Source organism: Varroa destructor, unplaced genomic scaffold (genome assembly GCF_002443255.2).
Source record: "Varroa destructor unplaced genomic scaffold, Vdes_3.0 BEIS01000007.1, whole genome shotgun sequence".
NCBI classification, from domain to species: domain Eukaryota; kingdom Metazoa; phylum Arthropoda; class Arachnida; order Mesostigmata; family Varroidae; genus Varroa; species Varroa destructor.
In genome coordinates, this window is record NW_019211460.1 from 18,480,637 (window position 1) to 18,504,007 (window position 23,371).

Sequence of the window (23,371 nt, forward strand, 5' to 3'; positions counted from 1 at the left end):
TGTAGGTTTTTTTTTTCTAGAAAACAAACTCTAGAGAATTAGGGATTTTACCACTGAAGATTTCAACAAATCTACCCAACATTTTACGGCAACGGTTTATGCCGAACACGAATCAAGTGGAGTGTTCTATTTCTATTTGGCAAAGAAATCTCGAGGCAGTCGTCTAGGTGATACACCGCCCAAAAAAATACAAATATTCATAGTTTGGCATATGCTTCTGCTATTGCATACAAACGCTGCTGTTTATCACAGTTCAAAATTAATACATCGCAAATGGGTCACCCTATATATATTCATATTATATATGTATTTTGTCTAATACGCGTGATCTATGTGCCACATGGCTGGACCACACTAGCCATCGCTATCCGAGATTCAAAGCCGTCCTTCGAAACAGCGATTACTATTGCTATGGAAGAGGCATATTTGTCCTTAACTAATCAACTTCTACATCGTCTATAGGTGTATCAACTAACCGGCTCATGCACGGTCAGAGTGCAGACAAACAGATTGTTCAACCAGCGGCCTTCTCTCACCTTATGCCGAGGTGCTGCATATACGATATATTGCAAGATTGCTTGTCTCTTCCTAGCTTTCACTTAGGCACAATGTTCGCGTTCCACTGATATACTACATACGCTTGTCGATTCATCTTTTGTGATACGTTCCGGTTTAGCTGAAATCCTAATAAGTGTATTCTTTATTTTCATTCCTGATACTTGGATCGGTGCGTATTCCGTCCAGTCGGTTTTACGGATATTCGCTCGAAAGTTACGGTCGTATTCGTATTGTTGAAGTTAGCTAAATATTATACTCACATCGCGTTGAAGGTTGTGTTTCCTCTGTTCGAACCTATCACCTATCAGTTAAGAGCTCTGTCGAAAGTACCCCGACGGAGCCTCGGTTTCAAGATAACTCAGTCCATGGTGCGGTTTGTTCATTAACTAGATTTTTACCGATTCGCTTTAGAAACCACGTGGTAAAGAGAAACGTTCGAATTTCGTAGGTCTTGTTGATGAGGCCAACGGGTGTCAGTTAAACTGATAGTGCTCCTATCGACAATTTTTTGCAAACTTTTCTTCGAGTGGCTGCCATTACGAGACATTATGCTTCCGTATGGCTTAACGATTTCAAGAAGTGAAAGTCCGACAGTTAGAACGCATTTAGCCTGAAGCATCTTCACTGATAGTTGATAGTCCTAAAAGTCCTTAAATTTTAATTTACACTCGACGTTGACATCTGCTATGAGCAAACCTAAGGTCGATTTTGAAGTCTGTCCATCCTGCCAGTTCTAAGACCAGCCACAATTTAGCATTTGCATTCCCACCGTATATATATATATAGACATACATATATCTAGTATAGATACAAAGTGGCCTAGAAAAGTGGCACGCTGTAGTCATCTTAGCCGTTTATAAAAAGAAAGAACATTTTTGATATTTTAGCTCTACGAGATAGAACAAACGTTAACACACAGTAGAATACCCATAAAGTTTTTCCAAGCGCTTAATAACGAAAATAAGCGGAAATAAACAAGCAAAAGCACATAGTCTTTCGTGTCTGCCCAATAATTTTGCAAACAATGAGTGATCAGGTCTGCAAGGAGTCAATCGCTAGCATAACAATTCATTACAACTTATATGTCCTGCCTAAACAGCATTGATAACAACGTCCACATAGCATGCATTTTGTAGGAATATATTATAAATGTCCTGACTGCTATTATCTCACACTGCATTCTATGTTTGTTTTGCATAGACGATATTTACATTCTATACTCAAGTGTTTGTCATACATATAGGTGATTATCGTGTAGCGACACCACTTACTCATAAATTTATTCTAACATTACCTTGTATTGCTCCAGACAGAACGAAGTAGTAGCAGCAGATCATCAACTTCCACGGGTCGGCGCTTTGTCTTGCGCGTTTACAAGATCATTTCCATTTACTTCTTATATATATATATATATATATATATATAGATTCTGAACCAATATTACATACAACTATTAATCTTTCACTCTGTTTCAGTGAATTCGTTGTAGAATAGCTCCTGAAAGGCAGCTTACGTGCCACCAACGTGGCCGCCGTTACACGCTATTGGCTGGATGAGAACAACACCCGTTTTGCAAAACAGAAGACAAAATTCTTACTGCCAGCTTCGTGATTTCATTAACCATTCGAATGCACGCACGCACGCACGCACGCTCGCTCGCATTCACTCACAGACGTATCACGTAATTATCGTACTTAACTCATAGGCGTAATCGTTTGGGTCGGTTTATAAAAGAACAAAACGGCACGTAGATCGGATAGAAATTCGCAAATATCGACAGGTTTCTTTTCGAGGAGAAAAAGTCGATAAATCCAGCTAATTTCTAGCTGTTTAGTTTGCACCTGAGGAAGAAGATGCAGGAAGCATTATCGGCTGCACACTTTTGCTCAATATGTGACTCTAACACCTCCTGCTCGTGCTGTTTCCACTTGTTACGTATTTTCACGAAAATGCAGCAATACATTAGGTGAATTTATATAGGTTTATATAGAATTTATATAGGTGGGAGGCGTTAAGGAGGATTATGATTTCAGACCTGTACCATTATCCTCGAGGAAAGAAATATAGCTTGAGAGACCGAAATAAATTATGTTATGTATATATTTCTTTGGTAGCCATCTAGCATCACATTAAGATCGGACTTGTTCTCTCCCTATGTCTTCGCTGTCACTGACACTGCGGTGCCAGTCCTTAGTGCGAGGAGAGACCTTCGGAAGGCTTTGGACTTTTGCGTCATTTTAACTTTTGTCAAGATTGCAGCTCGCTAAGTTAGCGGGGGAATGATGTCCCACAAGAGGCGCACAGTGACTGCTGCGGTGCCAGCGACTGCTTTAAATATTTGTTAGCTAATAAGTTGATGTATTACCGAATGTAGTTTCCAGAGCGGCGATGAATCCCGCTTGTAGAAAGAAAGAGATAGTGATATAAAGGGCTGGCAAGTTGTGCACAATAGAGCTTTACAGTGATGCACCGGGGCAGAATACAGTTTTGATGAACATGAATGGTATTCCGCAACATACGTAGAACAGCATTGTAGCATATTCTCGCTACTGTTGTTATTGCTTTTAGTTAACTACCTCGAGAAGTCTGCGGGTATTCCCCTACAGAGGGTAAAGAAGGAAGTGTCCCAGCGGCCCAGTATTTCGAAAAAAATTTCGTCGAGAAGACATTGCGAAGAAGAGGCATCTGTAAAAGGTACTGTTGGAAACAATTCGATGACCACATTTCCCAGAGACACACAGACACCCACCCGTAGACGCCTGGATATACACATAGTAATAATAAAAATCTTTTATCCTTATCGAGGTTGTACTATCTTCCAGAACAGACGCTGTCGAGATGTCTCTGAAGATCGCATTGTGCTGTGTCGCCATATTTCGACGACTGCAAGCGTTACTTGCGACCACATTGTCAAGAAGTTCCATCGTCATCTTTGCTGAAATGCGGTCGCGCACTTAAGCTCCAAACGTTTGATTTTCTCAGATGCCCGCTTCTTGTTTTGGTTATGGTGGTAGTTTATGCAAATCTCTCGACGTTCTCCGGATCGGCATAGATCGGAGACATGGCGGGCTGCGGGGGCGGTGGGGCGGGCTATAGATAAATCTTCTTTACCTGCGATTTAATGAGAAATGTATTTAGAGTGTCATGACTATGAAATGTATACGTGATTAAAATCAATTAACAACAACTGAGAAAATGATGCTCTCCTACTTCTTATATCAGCGAACTCAGTCATCTTGCACCCTTATAAGTTGAAGTTCGAAAATCAGAAACGGCTGAAAGATTGGATGTACAAGCTCAAACGACTGACTACTACCTGAACTAGAATAACTATTCCCGTTCAATTACGTTCATATATTTAGGTAGATAATCAAAGCGATATGATTCGGTATACCAACATACGCCTACGTCAATAATGACGTTTTTTCAAACTTGTACCTTCTGCAGAGTAGTCTTATTCTCGAGCGTGGCTTGCTGATGTATAGCAAGATTATTCATTTGAAGCTGCATTTGCTGCATCGTATTGTTAGCATTTGGCAATGGATTTGACAAATGGTTTGTTGGCTTGCCATTCTTATTGAGTACGAGGTTGATCGGCCGTGGCCCACCAACGGCATAGCTTAATTCGTGCCCATACGCTCCCATGCCAAGATCGGGCGTCATTAATCCGTTCATCCGTTGTATGTCGACATATCTAGATAGAGTCAAAGTAAATATCAAAGATAATAGTAAATTAAAGGCAATATAATGAGGTCACGTAGCTTTAGTATACCACCCAAGGGTAATTATAATTGTTCGCTCTAAATGCGGCCAGAAATTTAAAGTGACGTTGACTGATTAGCGATAACGCCGGTAACAAATTCATTGTGCTGCCGTCACGCAGGTCGAAATTATTTTCAAGGCTACTATATAACAATAAATTCATTTGATGGTTGGCATGTCTTCGACAAATTGTGTTTCAACATTGCAGAACCCTTAGGAGGTCGTATAGCTCGTTTTCTCCAGTTGATATTTAGAACATAATCTTGTTCTGTTGCTTCTGTGGAAACCTGATTATATGGACTAAGATTCAGTTGGTGGCACTAGTTAGTACATATGGACTGTTAACACGCTTGAAGTAAAAAAAGAGGTCGCACATAGGCCGAGTAGGCTAGAATAGATCAAATAACTATGTCTGTAAAATGTTCTCACTAGGCAAGCCGTACCTGGTGTAATCTTCTGGGCCGGTGTCCATTTCGATATCATTTTTGCAGCGTCTAGCAAAGATATACCCAGCGATGAAGCCGATTACAAGAGACGTAACGACAGAGGTCGTAACTGAGATCGCAAGGGTTTCGGCGGGATACATCCGTGATGACGAGAGAAATGGCCCTGTCGCTTCAATCACCGTATTTGATCCTGATCCATCAAGTTCGTTATGATTCCGTTCGAGACCTAGGTCATCTGCGGCTGCATCCCCTCGGGAATCGTCCACAATTGCGCCAGAGTTCGGATGTGGCCGAGCTTTAAAGTAATAGGTTGATCAGAAGAAGATAACGTTCAATTAATACACTTGCGTGGATGCGTTAGAGCATGCGCCATGCGCCCTCATACGGATTAAAGTAGCATTTTTTAATCCTACGGGCCACGAGCTTTGCCTATGAGAACGTTATTTTCTCTAGGCAGACATTGTAAGTTCAACAAATAATTTTGCTAGCAGAACGAACTGGAATCGAAGCTGGTAGGCAAGAGTAGGGAACTTAATAATTCGTGCAACTGCTAGATTAGCATTTGACAGTATTGTTTTCACTTCGAGTTTCCAAGAACATAGATCCATATCAAGTATGTGTTACCAAAGTAAAGAGCAGCGGTGTCAAGGGCAGGCGTTGAAGGACAGGGGAGGCAGGCCGTGAGAGAAATGTTGGACCCTCGAGGAGCAGTTCCTGAGGTGTCGGACTCGTCCAATGGCCCGTACGGGGTTGTTGGACTATATGTGCCGCTGGACGTTTGATCCCGGTCTACGGCGTTGTGACTTAACTCTTCAAGCACTTCGCTAGTTGCGCCAACTAAACAAATACAGCGGATTTCGCGGTGTAACAGCGGTTGGTGAGCATGCAGAGAGAATATTGGGAGCGACAAAATAAGGCGAGCCAATATCAAAGTTTCGACCAAGTTTTTATCATGCTATCTTCCCAAACAGGTATGCGTACAACTAGGACTAGCAGGCCGTCGTTTGTTTTCTAATCGCGTCAGTCTCTGGTGAACTAGCATTTGGTAGTTAATCAATCAAGTTGAACCAGTCGTATTGTTTAGGCCAAGATAAGACTAAAAATCATAGTACACATATTTACACTATACAACCACACAGGCAAAGCCCTTCTGGAAATTTAACTACACTACCAAGACGTCTACATAGTTAAGTGTGATGTTAGCAAGATGAAAGTAAAATAGCGAATTAGTACTATTCTGTATACTCACAGTTAACTCCACATCGCTCATCCCAACCATGCTCAATGCTCTGAACGCTGGAGTGACGATCCCTTCGCCAGTTGTGAGTGCACTTGCGCTCGTCGAGGCTCCACGCGCAGTACGGATCCTGCAAGCGGACGCAGTCTACGCAGCTTTGTGCACGCTGACAGTGAAAGAGTGGAACTCCTTGGATTTCATTATTGCTCACGACAATCAACTTTTGCTCGTATGGCGATCGCTGTACGACCAGATTCGTAATGGCGATCGGAGCTCCGGCGGAGTTCGTTGACCCGGTAGAACCGCTGGACTTTTCGCCTGCACGGCTACCGCTGCTACTGATTCGTGTTGGCGCGAAAACAAGTACGTCTTCAACCACGACAGGTTCAGCAATTTGTCCACTGTCACTAGTTTGAGTCAATGAGGCGACATTGACGACTTTCAGAACGTGACCATGATCGGTGCCGATAAATAGCACGTCGTACGCCTTCCCGCTGACGGCCTCCACTTGTGGGTCGACCGCAATGTAAGTGTACCGATAACTGAAACCGGTGTGCACAACGACAGGCCGGCCGAGGTAGGCTGGTACGGCCTGGTCCATCAGTGGGTGATTGGTGATGAAATTCAGCGTAACATCAGGCAATGATTTGCTGTTATTGACACATTGACCTGGCCGCGGTTCGGGCACTTTCGAATTGATCACTGGCAACCAGTTTGAGTTCTTATCTTCTTGACCTTTAAAGGCGCCGTGAAATGCGGCGTTAATATCGTCCAAGCGGAACGCGCAAACGGCCGATCCTGAGATCGAATTTGAACCTGTCGTCATCACGGAATAGATCAATCGAGCTCTTTCGCCACGATACGACCCCTCGACTATGGGACCAGTTGACTGTAACTCGTTGAAATAGAACGGCATATCGCCTGGAATGGAGCAATTGAGACGGGCTTTCAGGAACGACGTGAAGCGTTCCTTAAATTTATGTGGTCCACCCTGATCATTCGTACACACACGCGCTACCCTCGAATAGACGGCTTTACCGCAATTAATATACTCGACAGCGCTCTCGCGAAAGAAAAAATAGACGAAACCGGCCAGGTGCATCGATGACACGAATTGAGGGGCTGTGGTAAAAAAAAAATAAGTAAAGGCAGGGTTAACGTCACGTTGCGAAACACACGTACTGCGAGCTATAAATGATGTTAGCTAAAATCACTGCCTGCTAATGCAGTACGGTAGTAGTGAGAACATTTTTACGAAACATCTACATGTCTACGAAACTGCTCATTATATCTGCTTGTCGTTGTGTAACTGTATGAAGAATACGTACCATTAAGGTGCTTTAGGTCGAACTGCTCTGTACGTAGTGGTTTTCTGTAGATTAAGGGATCAGCACCGGAAAATTGGCCAACTGTGCCAACATAGAGATCGCCATCTGAAATGTCCAAGGTTAATGATAGGACATCTATATATAGAACCTTCATCTTCCGTCTACTAGCAGTGTCTGCATTCAAATCTTGAAGGGCAAAATGTAGTTGACAGGCCGGACAAACAGGCATTATTATTTAGAATGGTGCTTTTGATGATGTTGTGGTATTTATTGGTGTAACAATATTCCACATTGGTCTTGATGATCCTTGATGTGTTTTTCAAGAGCCACTCAAAAGATAGACACAGGCGACAAATTGTTTATGCCAGTGAACCTGTTCATTCATTCATTCATTCAGAGAATTTATGTAAATTAAAAATTATGCCAACCGTATTTCTTTACCTGTGCGATATCCTAAGGGCGCTGCAATCCGTGCGGCAATAAAAACGAGCCATAAATATAGTTATCATAAGTTAGCAAAGATAAATTCTAAGAATATTGCAACATGACATGCACCATATGATTAATGAGTATCTCCCATGTAACTCGTTGCATAAAATAGGAACCAAGTTTTTAACACGAAACAGCCAAGTTTCAGATGGAACGTAGAGTTCTACAGCAAGGGGGTACTAAATAGGTATATCAATCTCTTGAATAATTGAAGTACCGCACACGCCACAAAACGAATGATTTACCAGCAAATGTAAACGTAGAGTTGTGGTTGGGGTCATATGGGCATAGTCCCTCTCCAGGTTTCTCCTCGGTTAGGCTGAATTCGCCGTTAGACGCCCCGCGCTGAGTGTGACTGTTGTGACCGGACGATTTTCCAGTTGGAAGTAGGGCGTAGTCACGACACTTGGGTTTATAAGCGTTTGTGCCGCAGACCAGCACACGGTCGTGAGCTTTTTTGGCAATGACCCGGATATAGTTATGACAAGCCTCCTCACTCTTTCCTTTAAGTCGGCACATTTTCACATCCGATTCCGAAGGACGCCACTCAAGTCGCCGTCGAACTGATAACGTTGCCGCTGAGACATTATACACCATATTCCTTTATTTGATTAAGATAAGAAAAAATGGTCACAGAGATGAGCAAAAGGTTTTAAGTAAGCCTCAAATTATGATCTAGTCAAGTAATTATATTCAGTTGAAATGAAGAGATACCAACGGACCAGCTAGTGATAAAGTGTATGTATTAAGTTCGATTTATTACCCCGGTATCGAATTAAAGATTTCCCTAAAGTGACCTAGTTTTGTTCTTCGCTGGTCTGTAGATGTGGTTTGTGTATTCCAGAGGCGGAAGAGTGCCGATGTCGGAGCGGAAAGAGCCATCTTTAACCGAGTAAATGGTACATGTACTGCTACAACTACCAGTGATTTGGCCAAGACGATGTTTAGTCAACAATTATAGAATGGACTATATTATATCAATACTGTTCAACTTACGTACCTTATGATGAAGTTCTTTAGAAAACTACCTATATAATTTAATAGAAAGGTGGTAGCCTTAGACATCATCTGATGTAACTTACTTACCTTAACTATGCAAAAACAGATTTACAAAATAAGCACTACAGGACAGTTCCTATTGAGCTTTACATGAGTTTTGAGTTCTGAATGTTTATAGATATTATAAGTGGATTCATCAAATTTCAAGTGAGCAAGCAACCTTGTAATAATGGAAGTCCCTGGAAATAGACCGCAAATCAAAGGGAAACTGTAAACGGCGTTCTCAGGATAGGCGGAGAATTCCCTGGACGTAACAGCGAGATGTATATATAACAGGCTTTAATCAATCGCGCGACTTTAACCCAGCAATATGTTTAATCGAATAGGAACCGCACACCATGAAGGGCATATCCATAGGCAAAACGAAGCCACCGTATTTAATTGTACATAAAAATATGAATAAAATCACTATAACGATTAGCAGTAAATGCAAGCTCTGTTGGTTCCGAATCGGATATACTTACTTGGCTCCTATCAGCAGAAAGTCGCCGTCGTGATCTAACAGACGGAAGTGGTCATGTTCTTGTTCGCTGCGAAAACGTACCACACGATCGGCGGCTGCAGGAATAAATATACAGAGTAAATACGGGGAACGTTACATTGTTGTCAGCTTTGATTATAGTAATTTTTCATAAAATTTAACTTTTTTCCGCTTACATTAACCAATGCGATATTAAGCCGTTCGACGTAGATATTGATCAGGTGTTATTTTCCAGCCATTATGTAATTAAACAAATAACAGAAAATAGTTGTTACAGAAACATCATATATCTTTGTATTGGCTGCGCCAACTTGCACGAGCCAGAATATAAAAACTAGAAATAAACACTCCCGAAAAGATATAAATCACTAATCTATATTATCGCATAGCAGACCATACGAAAATATGACACACAGTGATAGCAACAGATACATCGAGCGCCTATAATACTGATGTAGATGATGACTAAATGAACGGTGGTCATACTGTAATGCGCCAGTAAAGGGCTGTTCCCTTAAACCGAGTTTCATTACGAGCATTGCTCATATGGTTTACCGTTCTTGAAGTTTTTGGCCTTTTTCTGTTTGTTCCCGATGAAACCGATCGATCGAGTTCTCCCACAGCCGGGCGACAAAGCTATCATCAAAGATATCAGCGTTGACGCGTAACGATACAAGGACAATGTAAAGTGACATCGGTGCCATCATCGTCGTAATACCTAAGCTATACTTCGGCTTGGTGGAATGCAATTCAGAAAGCTTGCCCTTCATGAGACATCTGCTAAACTGTCTATAGACGAAAGAATATAGTTCTACAAACGTCTCGAACATGTGCGCATATTGTGCCAATATATGCATAGATACACGCCAATAGATGCAGTACTTGCGACAGTATATATTCCTGTCTTCCGTCCCTTCTGGCGTGATGTGAGAGCGATCGACCGTGTAGAAGACACGTGTCGGACTATGGCATGCGACATGTGCCTTAGCTAACTTATTGTTACTTTAATACCATCTTCGTGATCCTACATGTGCACATAGATAGAAGCATGCGGAATTAGCTTCGTTGGTAGTGTTAGGCTGGATCAATGTACCTCATTTTAGTGATAACAAAAAAGAGCATTCGAATGCTATAGCCGTGCGCTTGACCTCAGAAGTGATGAAGCTTATATAGCAGATATTTCTTCATAATATAAAGCGAAATAACGTGGGAAAATATGCGGCAAGATGGTGGTTTGTATTGATGATAATAAGCTGAAATCTGTTGATGCCACCTTTTTAGCCGATTGACAACTAGAATGAAATGATTAGGGTGAGAAACTGCGCCCACGAGATGATTCCTCAAGAAACCAATCGGGCTATGAGAGTTCCGACATATGCATCATGGCGTAATAAATCCGGCGTTTCTACCACCTATTTCATAATACAAATGTGTTTTGCTTGTTCTAATAGTTGGAAACTCTCTTAGCGCCAATACCCTACAAAAAAACTAATTTAAATTACAATCAGTGAGACCCAGCCAAAAAACAACTCCGCAATCTCATGGGGCTGTGGTACAAATTTCGAATCGTTATATAATATTGCAATATAATAAAACCCAGTTGGCCGACGGCGTATGATGCATTGGGCTCATTGGTTTGGGCAGAAACCACGTAAACAGAGTCAAGCAGGTAACCACCATTCGACCCGATGATATAGTTTCTCGCAAGTCCCATGAGCACGAAAAGCTACTCGCTACTTGTCTGCCTATAACTCCTTTTCGGTTCAGACAAAGCACTAGATATAGACAATCAATATACAAATAAATGCAACATGTGTGGATAGGTGCTACGACACGATGTTTCTGAACTGAACACCCTTAGGTCGAGATTTTGAACCCTAGTCAATATATCTTTTCTGTGGTATTCCAGGAGAGCAGAGCTAGCTAATGTCTCATCTATCCTATCTGAGTTAGTTCAGGTTAACAGTACGATATAAGCTGACTGATTAAGTAAGTTTAGCGTGGACTTATCCCTAGTGTTTTCATTCAACTCCCGCATTCATATACTATATACAGTAGGGCAATAGCGAAAGAAAAACTAAGACGAATAAAAGCTTGGGGGTGTTTTATTTTTTTTTATTGACGCTTAAAGACGATGCCATATTGCACGGGGTAGGGGTTCTGTAGGGGCATCTTTTCATCCCAATCAGTTGCAAGGCACTTGACCTGCTCGAAATGCAGACAGAAATTACTTGAAAAACATGAGATTTTTGCTACTCAGTCCAATCATGTTTGTATGATCGTTTGCCAGACGAGCCATTTCTATCTTAGAATGCTCACAACAACGCAGTATCGACCTAGACTGGATTCACCAAGGGCAAAACTATCGACAAAGACTACACTTTCGTACGGTAACCTTTTCCATATGGTACTTGCGGTACCTGACAAGCGTTTCTCGTATGCAAATCTTATTCTAATTGACGCTAACGCCGAATCAGTTTTAGCACAAAAAAACAACGTTCGAAGGAAGTAAGTTAATGTTAAATGCGACGAAAACAATATAGCAGAAGCCCGTCATTTTAAGCATGCAGAACTAGAGCTATACTGATATTGGATTTTAGAGTTTTGCCTTCATTCTATCCTTCGTATGATCTGTACGAAGAAAACATCTGCTGACCGTTGAAAGCCATCGAAACTTTGTTGAGCTTTGTATCCTGAACAAAATCTCTAAGCACTTCAGTGGACGTTAATTTTAACAGCGACATCTACATCCGGCAATATCTACTAGAAGGATAGTCGTGGAGTACCATAACAATATTGGGCACAGAGTCGGCCGCACGATATTTTCCTCGCAAAGAATCTATGTTACATCGGTCGCACTTGTGGTAGCTGGGGGTGCTGTGGTTATCGCTAAATATTATTCAGTTCAACTGAATTAAACTGAAAAATTTTCCTTTCGTCCCTGCCTACCTCCACATTACAAGCATCCATCAGATGAATACTATTTACATAGTGATGGTAGGATACAACTACTTCTAGACCACCCTACCCTTTAGAATCTTCCTTCTCACCACTATTTGTCATCCTCTTCTTTTGGTTTTTGCAAAACTATAAATTCGCATGTGCGTGCCATCGTGAATGAAGGAGCGCCAGCGTTAAGTGAGCCCATGTGTTTGCCCTATCCAAGCCGCCAAAAGTAGGTTGGATTCGTCGTTCGCAAGCCTGTGCCGCCTGCAGCCAAAACCCGCCCTCGATCGTTCAGCATCACTGTCTGTCCTAGAAGATGCCGAAGTTCCTGAAAGTATTCATCCTAGATTGATCTCACAGTTCCGCTCAACTGAAATCGTTAGCCTACCAAACCCCAGCTCCGTATAAGAGGATCATTAACGTTGTTGATGGTAAGCTGCGGTCTCGGATATTTACCTACAAAGAAATGTATCTATGCACTCAACGAAGAGACCAAACGTTTCGTCCTTGCTCGAGTTTTACACAATCGTACATTATGAACCAGAACAAGATTCGATGACTGGCGAATCATAATTGTGTTTCTACCTAGAACGCATTTTCAATATTGCTTCTTAGGGTAACTGCTAAATGGCGATGAATAGGGATGACTCATGAAACGTTAAATCGTTAACGTCACCCTAAAAACTACGGCACAATCGTGCACACGCAAAACAAGTAGATCACACTATTTTTTCACTACGCTATACAATCAGTACCGCCTCAAAATGCAACTCCACCACCTTCAATAGACAACAGTGACTTTCACGTTCTCCCTCTAACATATGGTTTTCCTCCCTCTTTTTTACGTTTATTCGTCCCGTTGTCGCCCATTTCATGCAAAGTTACCCATTTAATTTTACCTATACTCTACGATTTTGTTTTCAATTCAGCTGTCAGAGTTATTATTGCGATACCGGTAGTTGTATTCATGTTGAATTGATAGTACCAAATTAAAATCCTTCCGTCTAAATCCGGCCGACACTTTCCACAGTAACTGTTAGCGTTAACGCGAGCTACTCCCGATCTCGTTTGGCTAGCGTGTCATTGGCCTGTCGTTGATGCCAGGCATTTAGTGCAGATTCAGTCGACTTGTCCTGTCTCGGCCACTTCAACCGATCCCGTTCCGTTTACTTATTCTTCTGGTTCACCTCAATCGTCAATGATGGCTCATCGGCCAAAGGCCGACCAAGGCGTCGATGGCGCTCGAACCGCCTTCCGCTGCTATCACTTCTTAGTGCCCGAGCTATACGAAAAAGAGACGCGCGATTATAGATGGACCAGTGAGCTAATCAACCAGCTGGGCAGTAACAAGCGAGACGCTGTCGGTTAGCTCGGTCGCGAGATAATTACCCGAGTAAGTTGGCTAACCGGCCTTGTTCAACTTATTTACGTATCAGACAAACAGATAACGAGTAACAGCGAGAAACGGATGACCCAGGCTGACAATTGTAAGAACCATTGATTTTGTCTCATTAACAGAAGAGGATGCCAAACCCAAATTGCCGGATAGCCATTATATTGTGTACGTTTTATTAGCAATGTAACAGATAGGAGATAGAGATCACTTCTGGAAAGGCTGCGTCTCCCAGATAGCGGTGAATCGCTTTACAGACGGGTCTAATCAAATATTACAATCGGTTACTATACCATAGAATTTTTTTTTTACCGATATTCTACGTAATATTAGTGAGGTGGAGATAAAGGATATAATTCACTATTATCGACTCGCTGATCGAGTGGCCGCCGTAACCTGTCGCAGACATGCGCATCCCTTCTACTTGACTTAGTTAAAGTACAGCTTATTCTACGGCGGCCAGCGGTTGCGACAGCGACTTCCGATATTTTCAACCTTTCAACGATATACCTATCTGTATACACAATGTAAGATCGATTGTATTTAGAATTTCTGCACAACCTCGAAAAAGTTGGGCAAGTAATATTGGGATAGTTCCTCTTCTGTGAAAGAAGACAGACACAGACGTTGGTGAGGCCAGAGTATCGAAAGTTCATGTTGATCAGACATAAGGTAAAATAACTTTCGTTGAATAAGCGTCACTGATCCCTTTATCAGTGAAGGCAAAGATTCGTTAAGAAACATATCTACTTCTGTATAATAAAATCCATTCACCAGCGCGCGAATAATAAATACTATACTGACTGAGTGGTAACAATAGACGTTGACCGATATGCATGAAGTTTCAATCTATTCTTACGGCCTGTATGTAGATAAGACCGCGTATATTACAGACATATAGTTTTTATTGTGTGGAAACGTCAATTTTCCAGCCACGTATGTCGCTACTGCTGGTGTCCTGATTTTTATTAACATCAAAAAAAAAATTGTTTACTATTATCTGTACTGTCTGTGTGATCGGCGTAAAATTTAGATAACGTTACGTCATGGCCCATAAGGAGAAATTTAAATTGCTTCTATTGCTGGCATTGGTCAGTGACGATAGTTATAATAGGGCTGCTGTCAATAATGAATCGAACTGAAGGGTGGCACCGAAGGCTATGAATTAGCTGATTGAAGATGTGGATTATATTATAAATAGTAACTTCTGCAGAAGTACAAGTTCAGAGCGAACTCAATTTGGCGGACTAGCAAAATAATCTGAATTACAGCAGGTGGTGGATCCCGTAAGAGTGCAACGCGTCTGCGCGATCACGAAATTTGAGCTACGATGAAATTGTACCTGACCTTAATTTAACATGTCAGAGGTACCTTTGCGTTCATCGGCCTGCCCCTCTATAATCGTCTGATAGCAACACGCATAACGACTCGGGTCTTTCATCTGTATAAGGTACGCTTCATCACTCACCATGTCGACACGTTTGGGTTTCTGCCGGGAGCTAGCCGAACTAGGTTCTATGGAACACTACGTTTCGATTGATGCATGTTATGTACGAGTTTGTTATGAAACCGTTCGAAGCTTAGCAGAGCGAGTCCAGTCGAAGCGACCGGAATATGGCGCCTGGAAAGAAGACCCAGCGAGCAGCAGCTGCGACTGGCTTGAAAGATCGCGTTAGAAGTAGCACGCCCTGAGGGCCGACGGAAGCCGTCGCAAATGATGCCTTTATCAGAGTTGTCGAGGACCAGTATTTAGGGACAGGAAACGCCAAGCCAGTGAAGAGAAAGGAAGGAGTTGACGAGTTACAGCAGCAGCAGCAGCAGCAATGTTGACAGCCTCCGTTGTATTAATAGCAATAGATATAAACTGGAGCACTAGCTATCGTTGGCAGAATATCCCTTCTCGCCTATCGGGTGAAATATACGATAACCCAAAAGTAGCAAAATGAATCGAGAATAAGTTGGCGTTAATTATTAATTAATTAATGTGAAGTTCGATGCTTATCTAAAAATCTTACCTAGACACATCTGAAACAACTAGACGACGAGTGAGGTGATTTTTCATGATATTCATCCTCTCTTATGATAGATATATCGTCGGGATGACTGAATCCACTTAGAGACAAAAGCATTAAGGACAGATCGGTGTAAGGAACGTACGTGCATCTTAATGGTGATACGCGTGCTAGCTGACGGGTGGACTGCTGTAAATGATCGCCTCTTGTCAGAAACGGTCGAAGTCGAAACGGCTATTCAGCATGTACACATAGACAAATATTCTGCCTACTCATATGGATAAACATGTATAACAAAACAGAGATGCCGATCCGAATACAATATTCATAATCGATAGAACGACTTCCCTTAGCGAATATATTGGATCTGTATTTCTGGGCAATGGGGAGCGACAGTTACTCTTCTACTACCAGAAGAGTGGTCGAGTTGAGCTGACGAACGAACTCAAATCAATACAAAACGAAAGTCTGCATTACACAGAATTAGCTTCCCACTCGCTACCTTCTAGCCCACCCCTAAGGTTAATTTTATGTCGTTGAGTTTTCACTCAATTTTACTTTCGCTAGAAAAAATTAGCTATAAGCCTACAGAGGCCTAATTGTGTCCATCTGATTTCGTCCTACCATCTGAATCAAAAGTCCCTGTGCACAAGCGAAAAGTCTGCAAGTACAAGCAAAGGTAACACGGCACTTATTAGACTCGTTTCTCTCGTCATCGGCCACTTGACCAACATAACGAGGCGACACAACGTATGGCAAAACGGCACCGTTTATCTTGGGTCTGCCCTATCCTTTGAACGCGACTACTTTTTTTTTTTTTTATGCTACATACGCTCTGTGTTCGATGCAAAGTGCATCTTCCCTTCGCGGCAAATGCATTCATATATCTGAATAATCGAAATCGTTGTTGTGACTGCTCGAGGAGGGGACCTCGATGACCCAGGTGACAACGATTGCTGGGCCGGCAATACGTCAGCGTATTTATGATGTATTCCATACAATTTTCGCGTCACTTACCGGCTATACACGTTGGCTAAGCAGAGCCTCTACATCTAAGAAAAACCAGCGCCAATGATCGTACTAGAAGAACAAATGTACACTGAAACGCAACGAGATTGGAAGACAATGCTATTGGATATTAACACCTTTTTTGTGGTAGCAGTCTAATTAAATGGACTAGGTAAACTAAGGAACATACTGGACGGTATGGTGGCCAGGAACGGCGCGCCAAAAATTCTTTGGAACGCTTTTTATAGTGCGACTTGTCCAAAAATTTCTCTCTCTTTCACGTATGTATATATATATATATTCCAGGCTGAATAAGAAAAAAAAATATTATGCAATTCGCGCGATTATGAATGCAATTGTAGAGTTACAGAGACTCTAATCGATGAGGTGAAATTTACGTTACGCGTATACTGGTCTTTATTGTTTCTTGTCGGCCTACTTTAGCCGCGAAAAGGCCACGAAATATCCCTTACGATGCTTGAATTGATTAAAGAGTTATGTGCACATAGAATAAAGGATGACAGTTATTGTAACTCAACTCGCAGGGGGTATTCCTAACGGGAGCGGCAAATAACGCAGGCCATTGGAAAAGGCTAAATAGGTAGTACCAAGTTATCGAGATCGTCTATTGTTCTGAGTGTTCCCGAAGCCCATGGTACGTTCCAAACCAAAAGACGGGTAGCTTATTTTGTTTCGTCACGCTTGTTTGACACACCTCGGTCAGGTCGCTCTCGGTTCGATCATGTTGGACAGTCCCACACACAGAGAGATCATGAAAAAAATTTGGATGGAAGACTGACAGCGTGACCAGTGGGTACACTAGATATGATAGGAGACTAATATGCGGGCCCGCGCGTTGGACTAAAATAATGTTTCAACCTTTGCGGTTTATATCACCCAGTTAGATGGACATATGAGAATACATATAGGGAAACATTTTCATCGATTTATGTAATGTTTAGTCCTATTCGGTTTGTCCTATTCAGCTTAACTGTCAGTGTACACCAACGCGCGTATAAAAAAAATCTGTCCCGACGCACCATTTATTGCCTAAAAATAATATATATGTAAGATTTGTATATGCTTTCGCCAGCCTTTTCTCGAAGCTTGCAGGTATTGTGTTTTACCTGGCTAATATATATATATATATATATATATATCTTTACTTATATCCGTTATTAGCAGTGCCTAAAGTGCCCCATAGACCATCGGCTACATACCAAAACGCGCCTATAGATTCAATCCGTTCCTTCCTTGTTAGCTCTGTACATAACACGCTATAGGGAGCGCCATTTTACTAGTTAGATATTATAATTGGACACATGTGGTATTCTATACTGCACTAGGCCTTTGGTGTTGGCCTCCAATTCTATTATGTGACCATTATATGCATCGTTTTTGTGCGAAACGAAACTACTGTAGAGTTTAGTCCACAGTATAAGTGTACGTTTGCGTATTCACTCTCTATCCCTTAAATAGCTTAGTTTAGGATAGTAAGTGAGGACGCCGCCTGTTGCATTGTGCTACTCCATGATGCAGCGTCTTTATTCATTGCTCTTGTCTGTGATTCCTTTCTGTGGTCCGCCTCTTCTAGTCTCTATCGATACAAGCACTCAACCGTAGCAGAAGCGGGGGAAGAAAAGCCATTGTCTAATGGTATACCATGTCAATACCTCGTTGGCAGGTCATGTAGTCCCTATGACTTAATTCGACACTCTGCTCTTCGGCTAAACAAAGAACACACCCACCATTTCATCCTTTTTTTCGAATTATCAGTAGGATCGGTAGAAATGTTACCGCCATGACCACCAGGATCAACTTCACCGTATAAACCACTATGGCTCGCCACTTAGTGATAGTCGATACGGAGCGGCAACACAGGCCGAGCACGATGGTACTGATTCTAGAGCTAATGTACATTAGTTTGTATGTGGATCGAATTTTCTGCCCGCGTGGACGTCCAAGTATCATCCAACCAATGCTCTCGTATGTTTTTTCCCTCTCTGTATTGTCAGTAGTGCGTCCATGACTGGTCAGTAATGCCAATACGAGTCTGACTATACATTTGTAGGTAAACGTGCAATGTTGTTTGGCAGTTGGTAGTTGGGGCTAATGGCGCTAGCCAGCACGGTCAGTGGCGGTATTGTGGCAGATAAGTGATGTCATAATCAAATATAAGATCTATATCAGATAATATCCATCTTTCACAAGCACACAAAGAAGTTTCCCCTTCCGGCGCACTATCGCTCGCTTATTCCCTATGGGAACCAATGCAGTACAGTATATTCGGCGGGCGTGATGTTCCGATAGCCCGTCATCCAAAGGCCACCGCTGTACCTTTCCACAGCAGGTAGTCAACAGGACAGCGAGGTGTAGTACGATTGGTCGAAACAAGCAGAACGGGTGGGAGTCTTTCGAACTAGTTAGACGAACATGTATCTGTTTCACTGACTAAGGCGATCATCAGCTAATGCCGATGGTAATAATCTATACTGGAGCTGCACCATCTGACCATAATGCGATCTATCTATGCCAGCACTGGAGGCCCCCATAGGTGCTTGTTTCTTTCTCCGTCAGCGAGATATATATATATATATACATATATATATATATATATATATATATACATATATATATATATATATATATATATATATATACACACACACACACACTAAGTCAAGGAAATTAGCTATTGAATTAAGGGACTCTTTTAAGTCAGGCGAACACCCCAAATGGATAGAGTATTTAATTCCGTTTTCTCGGTCTGTTCCAGATAAGAGAAAAAACGATAAGTCCATGAATGCATGCAGCATCGGGCGTGTAAACTGGACTCGACGACTGCGTGTGAATGCTCATCGTCAATGACCACATTACGACAACACATGTTTGACTATGTAACACCTCTAAAATACGAACGGTTAGAGACAGGATAATGGTTCCTCGAAGTCTCATTGCTCTTTATCTTCCACACTGATTTTCAGTGCAGAGAGTACAGTTTGTATTGCAATAGTCTACGAAGATAAATGTAAAAGATATTATGAAAACAGAAAGTATTTTAAAAATCTCCAATGACAGTGCAACATCCTGTAGCGTTTTTACTGGTCCTGATTACGCGGAACATCTAAATGCTGTCGCTGCTCCTGGCGCTACTCCAAAGATTGTTCCCATTAGTAATAATTATGCTCCTTCGGCAAGTGATTCCAGTCACGTCAAGGCGGAGCTTTGAACGATGCGTATGATACTAACCATTGAAAGAGGCGTTCTCTCAATGAGACATAAAAGTCCTCGTATTTTTTTTTGGACGCAAGAGGGGGCGATTGTTGGCCCTGTCACCATATTGTAGAGGCGTTCAGAGCGTTCCTACTATAAGGATTTACCGCAGGGCTTAGCACACCGAGGTGCCGGTCTTGAACAGCAGTAAACGTGCCGGCTACGTAGAAGGCAAGAGTAAATGAAAATCTACTTCTGGACACGAGTGGTGTATTTTAACGGGGGTGATTAAGAGAGGGCGGCACACCTCATTCCGTATGTTTGTGTGAACGTTATCTTGCGATTATACTAAAGTTGCTAACTTTATCGCCAAACAAAAAAAGGTAGGCAGCGAGGTATTAGCAAGTTGGCACCTGCATGGGATTCCTCCTTAAAGCCCTTATTATACGGGCGCCACAAGCTTACCGAACACCGTCGAAAGTGCTCGTCTTGTTAGCCTTGGTACTATCTTGGCCATTGATGTCATCGATTCATAGGACTTACTAACTTCTACTGCCATTTTGTCGATCATAAACTTAGCGTTTTCTCGATATCACCTTTTAGATTATTGAACCTATCAATACCACGCTGAAGATTATTGTCAAGATTAGTAAAATAACAGGAAGCCTGTTCATTGGCAAATGAAATGGGAAAAAATAATAAAGTATTATCTTGTACTTGTTACATCTGTACAACTTGTTAGCTATTACGTCCAATAGATATTGTCTACTTATGGATGGTCGATGACGGGTTCGATCGAGCTCGCGACCCACACCTGTTCTACAGGACAAGTTGTTCCGTTAACTCAGAACGAGTGCTAGTATATAAATAAATACATGATGACTAAAGCGATGCTGGCATACATGTAATAAATTGAATGTCATCGATTATTATCTCATGCTTAATTATCGACTTAAATTAGCACGGTGTATCGGAAATCAGCGTCGTAGAATGAAACACCAGCGACGCTGAACGCTGCACGTCGGTACGTAAAACGTGTCGTTAACATTAGGTTGCTGGGGCTCCTGTATCAAAGATAATAATCTGTATATTTCACAGTCGTATACGGGTAGTTGGATGTTTACTACGCATCGGGCATCTCTTCGGCAAAGAAACAGAGCGAAACTATTGTAACAGATAAGCGTTTGTTAAGCGAAACAACTGTATGTCTGCTGCTCAGTTTTCCAAGTCCGCTTGAAGAGTTTAACAAACCCACTTACCTGCAGTAGAAAGATATCATATACTAGCATAAACACCAATTTTATTGTAAGCGTCAATAACATATATATGCCAATTCTATTTAACAGTCAACTGTTCTTAATTGGGAAAAAAAAAAAAAAACTTGCAAATTAGCAACCTAGACCTTTTTCTGTAGGAATTCCTTCTATTCTCAGAAAAGTTTGTCGTTTGTTTTCGCACTTTTGGTTATCATTCTTGGACAAATTGTTCACGGTTAAATGGCTTGTTTTAAACTCTTACGTAGATTTGACTAAGCAAATCTGCAATATAATGAGAAACACACTTATTGGCAAAAAAAATTTACTAAACGTTTGGTGGTTCTACTTTTTTCGACTGCAACCTATATTTTTCAACCTGAAGCTGCTCCTTAAGTGTTCGAAGCAGACGTACTGAGCGGTACCAGCCTTACACTCAACTCAATTTTAAATGGCATGATCTTTTTAGGCCAATATCTGACATTTACTATCCAGGGATGTTAAACAAGAGGAGCGGCCGGCAGACACCGTTAAAGAGTCAACAATTTCTAACCAAAAAAGTAGCAGTCAAAGAAAATGACACACTGTAAACTAGTAACCTGCTAATTAATTCAGCTCCACTCATTAGATAAAAAAACACCTGTGAAAGACGGCACGCCACCTCAGCAGACCTATCAGCAAAGACAATTTTTCTGCTAAAGAAATAATGGAGTTTCTGTCGACCCTTTGTATTAAATTATTACAAAATTTTCTGCTTTTGTCACTAGTCTTCATAACAGCCCTATCGAGGCATTACTTATATCGTGCCACTGGCAGCTACTGATGCCAAGTAAGATGAAGCATCTAGCGTAATCTCCGCGCAAAACTCGCGGCAAGCGGGATTAAAGAACACCAGGTCCAAAGTGTTACCATTGCAGTTGAAAGGATTCGAGATGGAGGCACGTCACTGTTTTAATGTTGAAATCGGTTATCTTTGGCAATTTCGGGAACTGATCTGAACTGTATGCATGCAAAATAAAAAAAAAAATTATGGACGTAAGCAAGGAACATTTGGTCACTGCCGAAACGCCTTCAAGATCGCATCCAGGCGTTCGGTCACAGTGAGAGCAATTGTTCCCTCGCTGAACAGTAGTGTCTTCTATATTTCTGCGCTAAGTCGCTTCGAAGTTTCCGGTTCCGAAGACTACACTCTATAAAGTTTACAAACGATCATAATCTATTCACGTTTATTTGATATTACCTGCCGTCTATAATAGAATTAATGTTCCATATCCAAGATGTTAACTATACGAGCCACCCATACACGTCTAACAATTTCCACCGCATACAACTGCCATGTTCAGTCTCTACCTGCTTGTCACTAGCGCAATCCTCCGGCCGCCGGTCTCTTATTACACTTCAATTGGCTTGCACCTTTTCCTTTGTTGTCGCAGTTACGTCAAACTAATTTATCGTCGACCTAGTCCCATACGCTCCGTCCTTTTCCCTGGTTGCCAATACTAACTGCAGACGACAAGGGACGCCCGACGATGTGCATTATCCTTATTATAGACGGCAGGCTGTGTCAAATAACGAACAGCTGCTCTCGTCCTACTCTTTCGTTTTCTTTTCCCTCTCCATCTCTGTCTCCCAGTTATTCATCGTGAGTGCGGTCCTCGTCTGCCGCCGATTCGTCACTCAACAGCCTGAGTTCAAGCTCAAACAGTGCGTTTTTGAAATAGCATTCAACCGCAGCAGAGACAGCCTCCGTCTCCCCGTCTGATTCCCGCGATGCTGTTGAAGCCGTCGTGGTCGGCTTTCGCTGAGTCTCTCCTGTGTCGCCCAACTCGTCTTTGCGAGACAAGAACGAACTACGAGGACCGGGGAGCTGGGCAGTTAATACCACATTCTCCCAACCTTTTCGTGTGCTCCGTCTCTCTAACACAATTACCACTTAAATATACACAGACAGGTCCACACATACAAGCGCACTGAGCTATACAACGCCAACACTTATTTATGGTATCGCCCCCATTTACATCGTCGGACAGCCTTTTTATACAGCAGCGACAGCCCACCCATATCTGTAGACTACATCGGTGCCTTAGTGGTCCTCGTCGCCAGGAACGGCAAATGGCGGCCACTTTCCACAACGGAATCACCGTCCATCCAACATAGGCATCTCTCCTGTGCAAGCCAGCTTGTCG

The 23,371-nt window shown here is 42.1% G+C and overlaps 1 protein-coding gene across 16 annotated transcripts in view; it reads right to left on the reverse strand.

Annotated features, from left to right (window-relative positions):
• Positions 1-200: 200 nt before the first annotated feature.
• The window catches only part of LOC111253805 (semaphorin-1A-like), a 191,223-nt gene continuing 168,052 nt past the window's right edge, over positions 201-23,371 (reverse strand). For 14 of the 16 annotated variants that reach the window (XM_086976034.1, XM_086976029.1, XM_022813820.2 and 11 more), the window contains 9 exons: positions 9,344-9,437; positions 8,066-8,421; positions 7,773-7,793; positions 7,332-7,436; positions 6,016-7,125; positions 5,391-5,603; positions 4,764-5,061; positions 3,997-4,252; positions 201-3,669 (listed from right to left, as the gene is read on the reverse strand). In XM_086976034.1, coding sequence (XP_086832160.1) covers positions 3,649-3,669; positions 3,997-4,252; positions 4,764-5,061; positions 5,391-5,603; positions 6,016-7,125; positions 7,332-7,436; positions 7,773-7,793; positions 8,066-8,421; positions 9,344-9,437 — 2,474 coding nt within the window. In that variant the 3' untranslated portion in view covers positions 201-3,648. The remainder of the gene's footprint in view (positions 3,670-3,996; positions 4,253-4,763; positions 5,062-5,390; positions 5,604-6,015; positions 7,126-7,331; positions 7,437-7,772; positions 7,794-8,065; positions 8,422-9,343; positions 9,438-23,371) is intronic. The other 2 variants (XM_086976037.1, XM_086976039.1) reach the window with 2 other exon arrangements.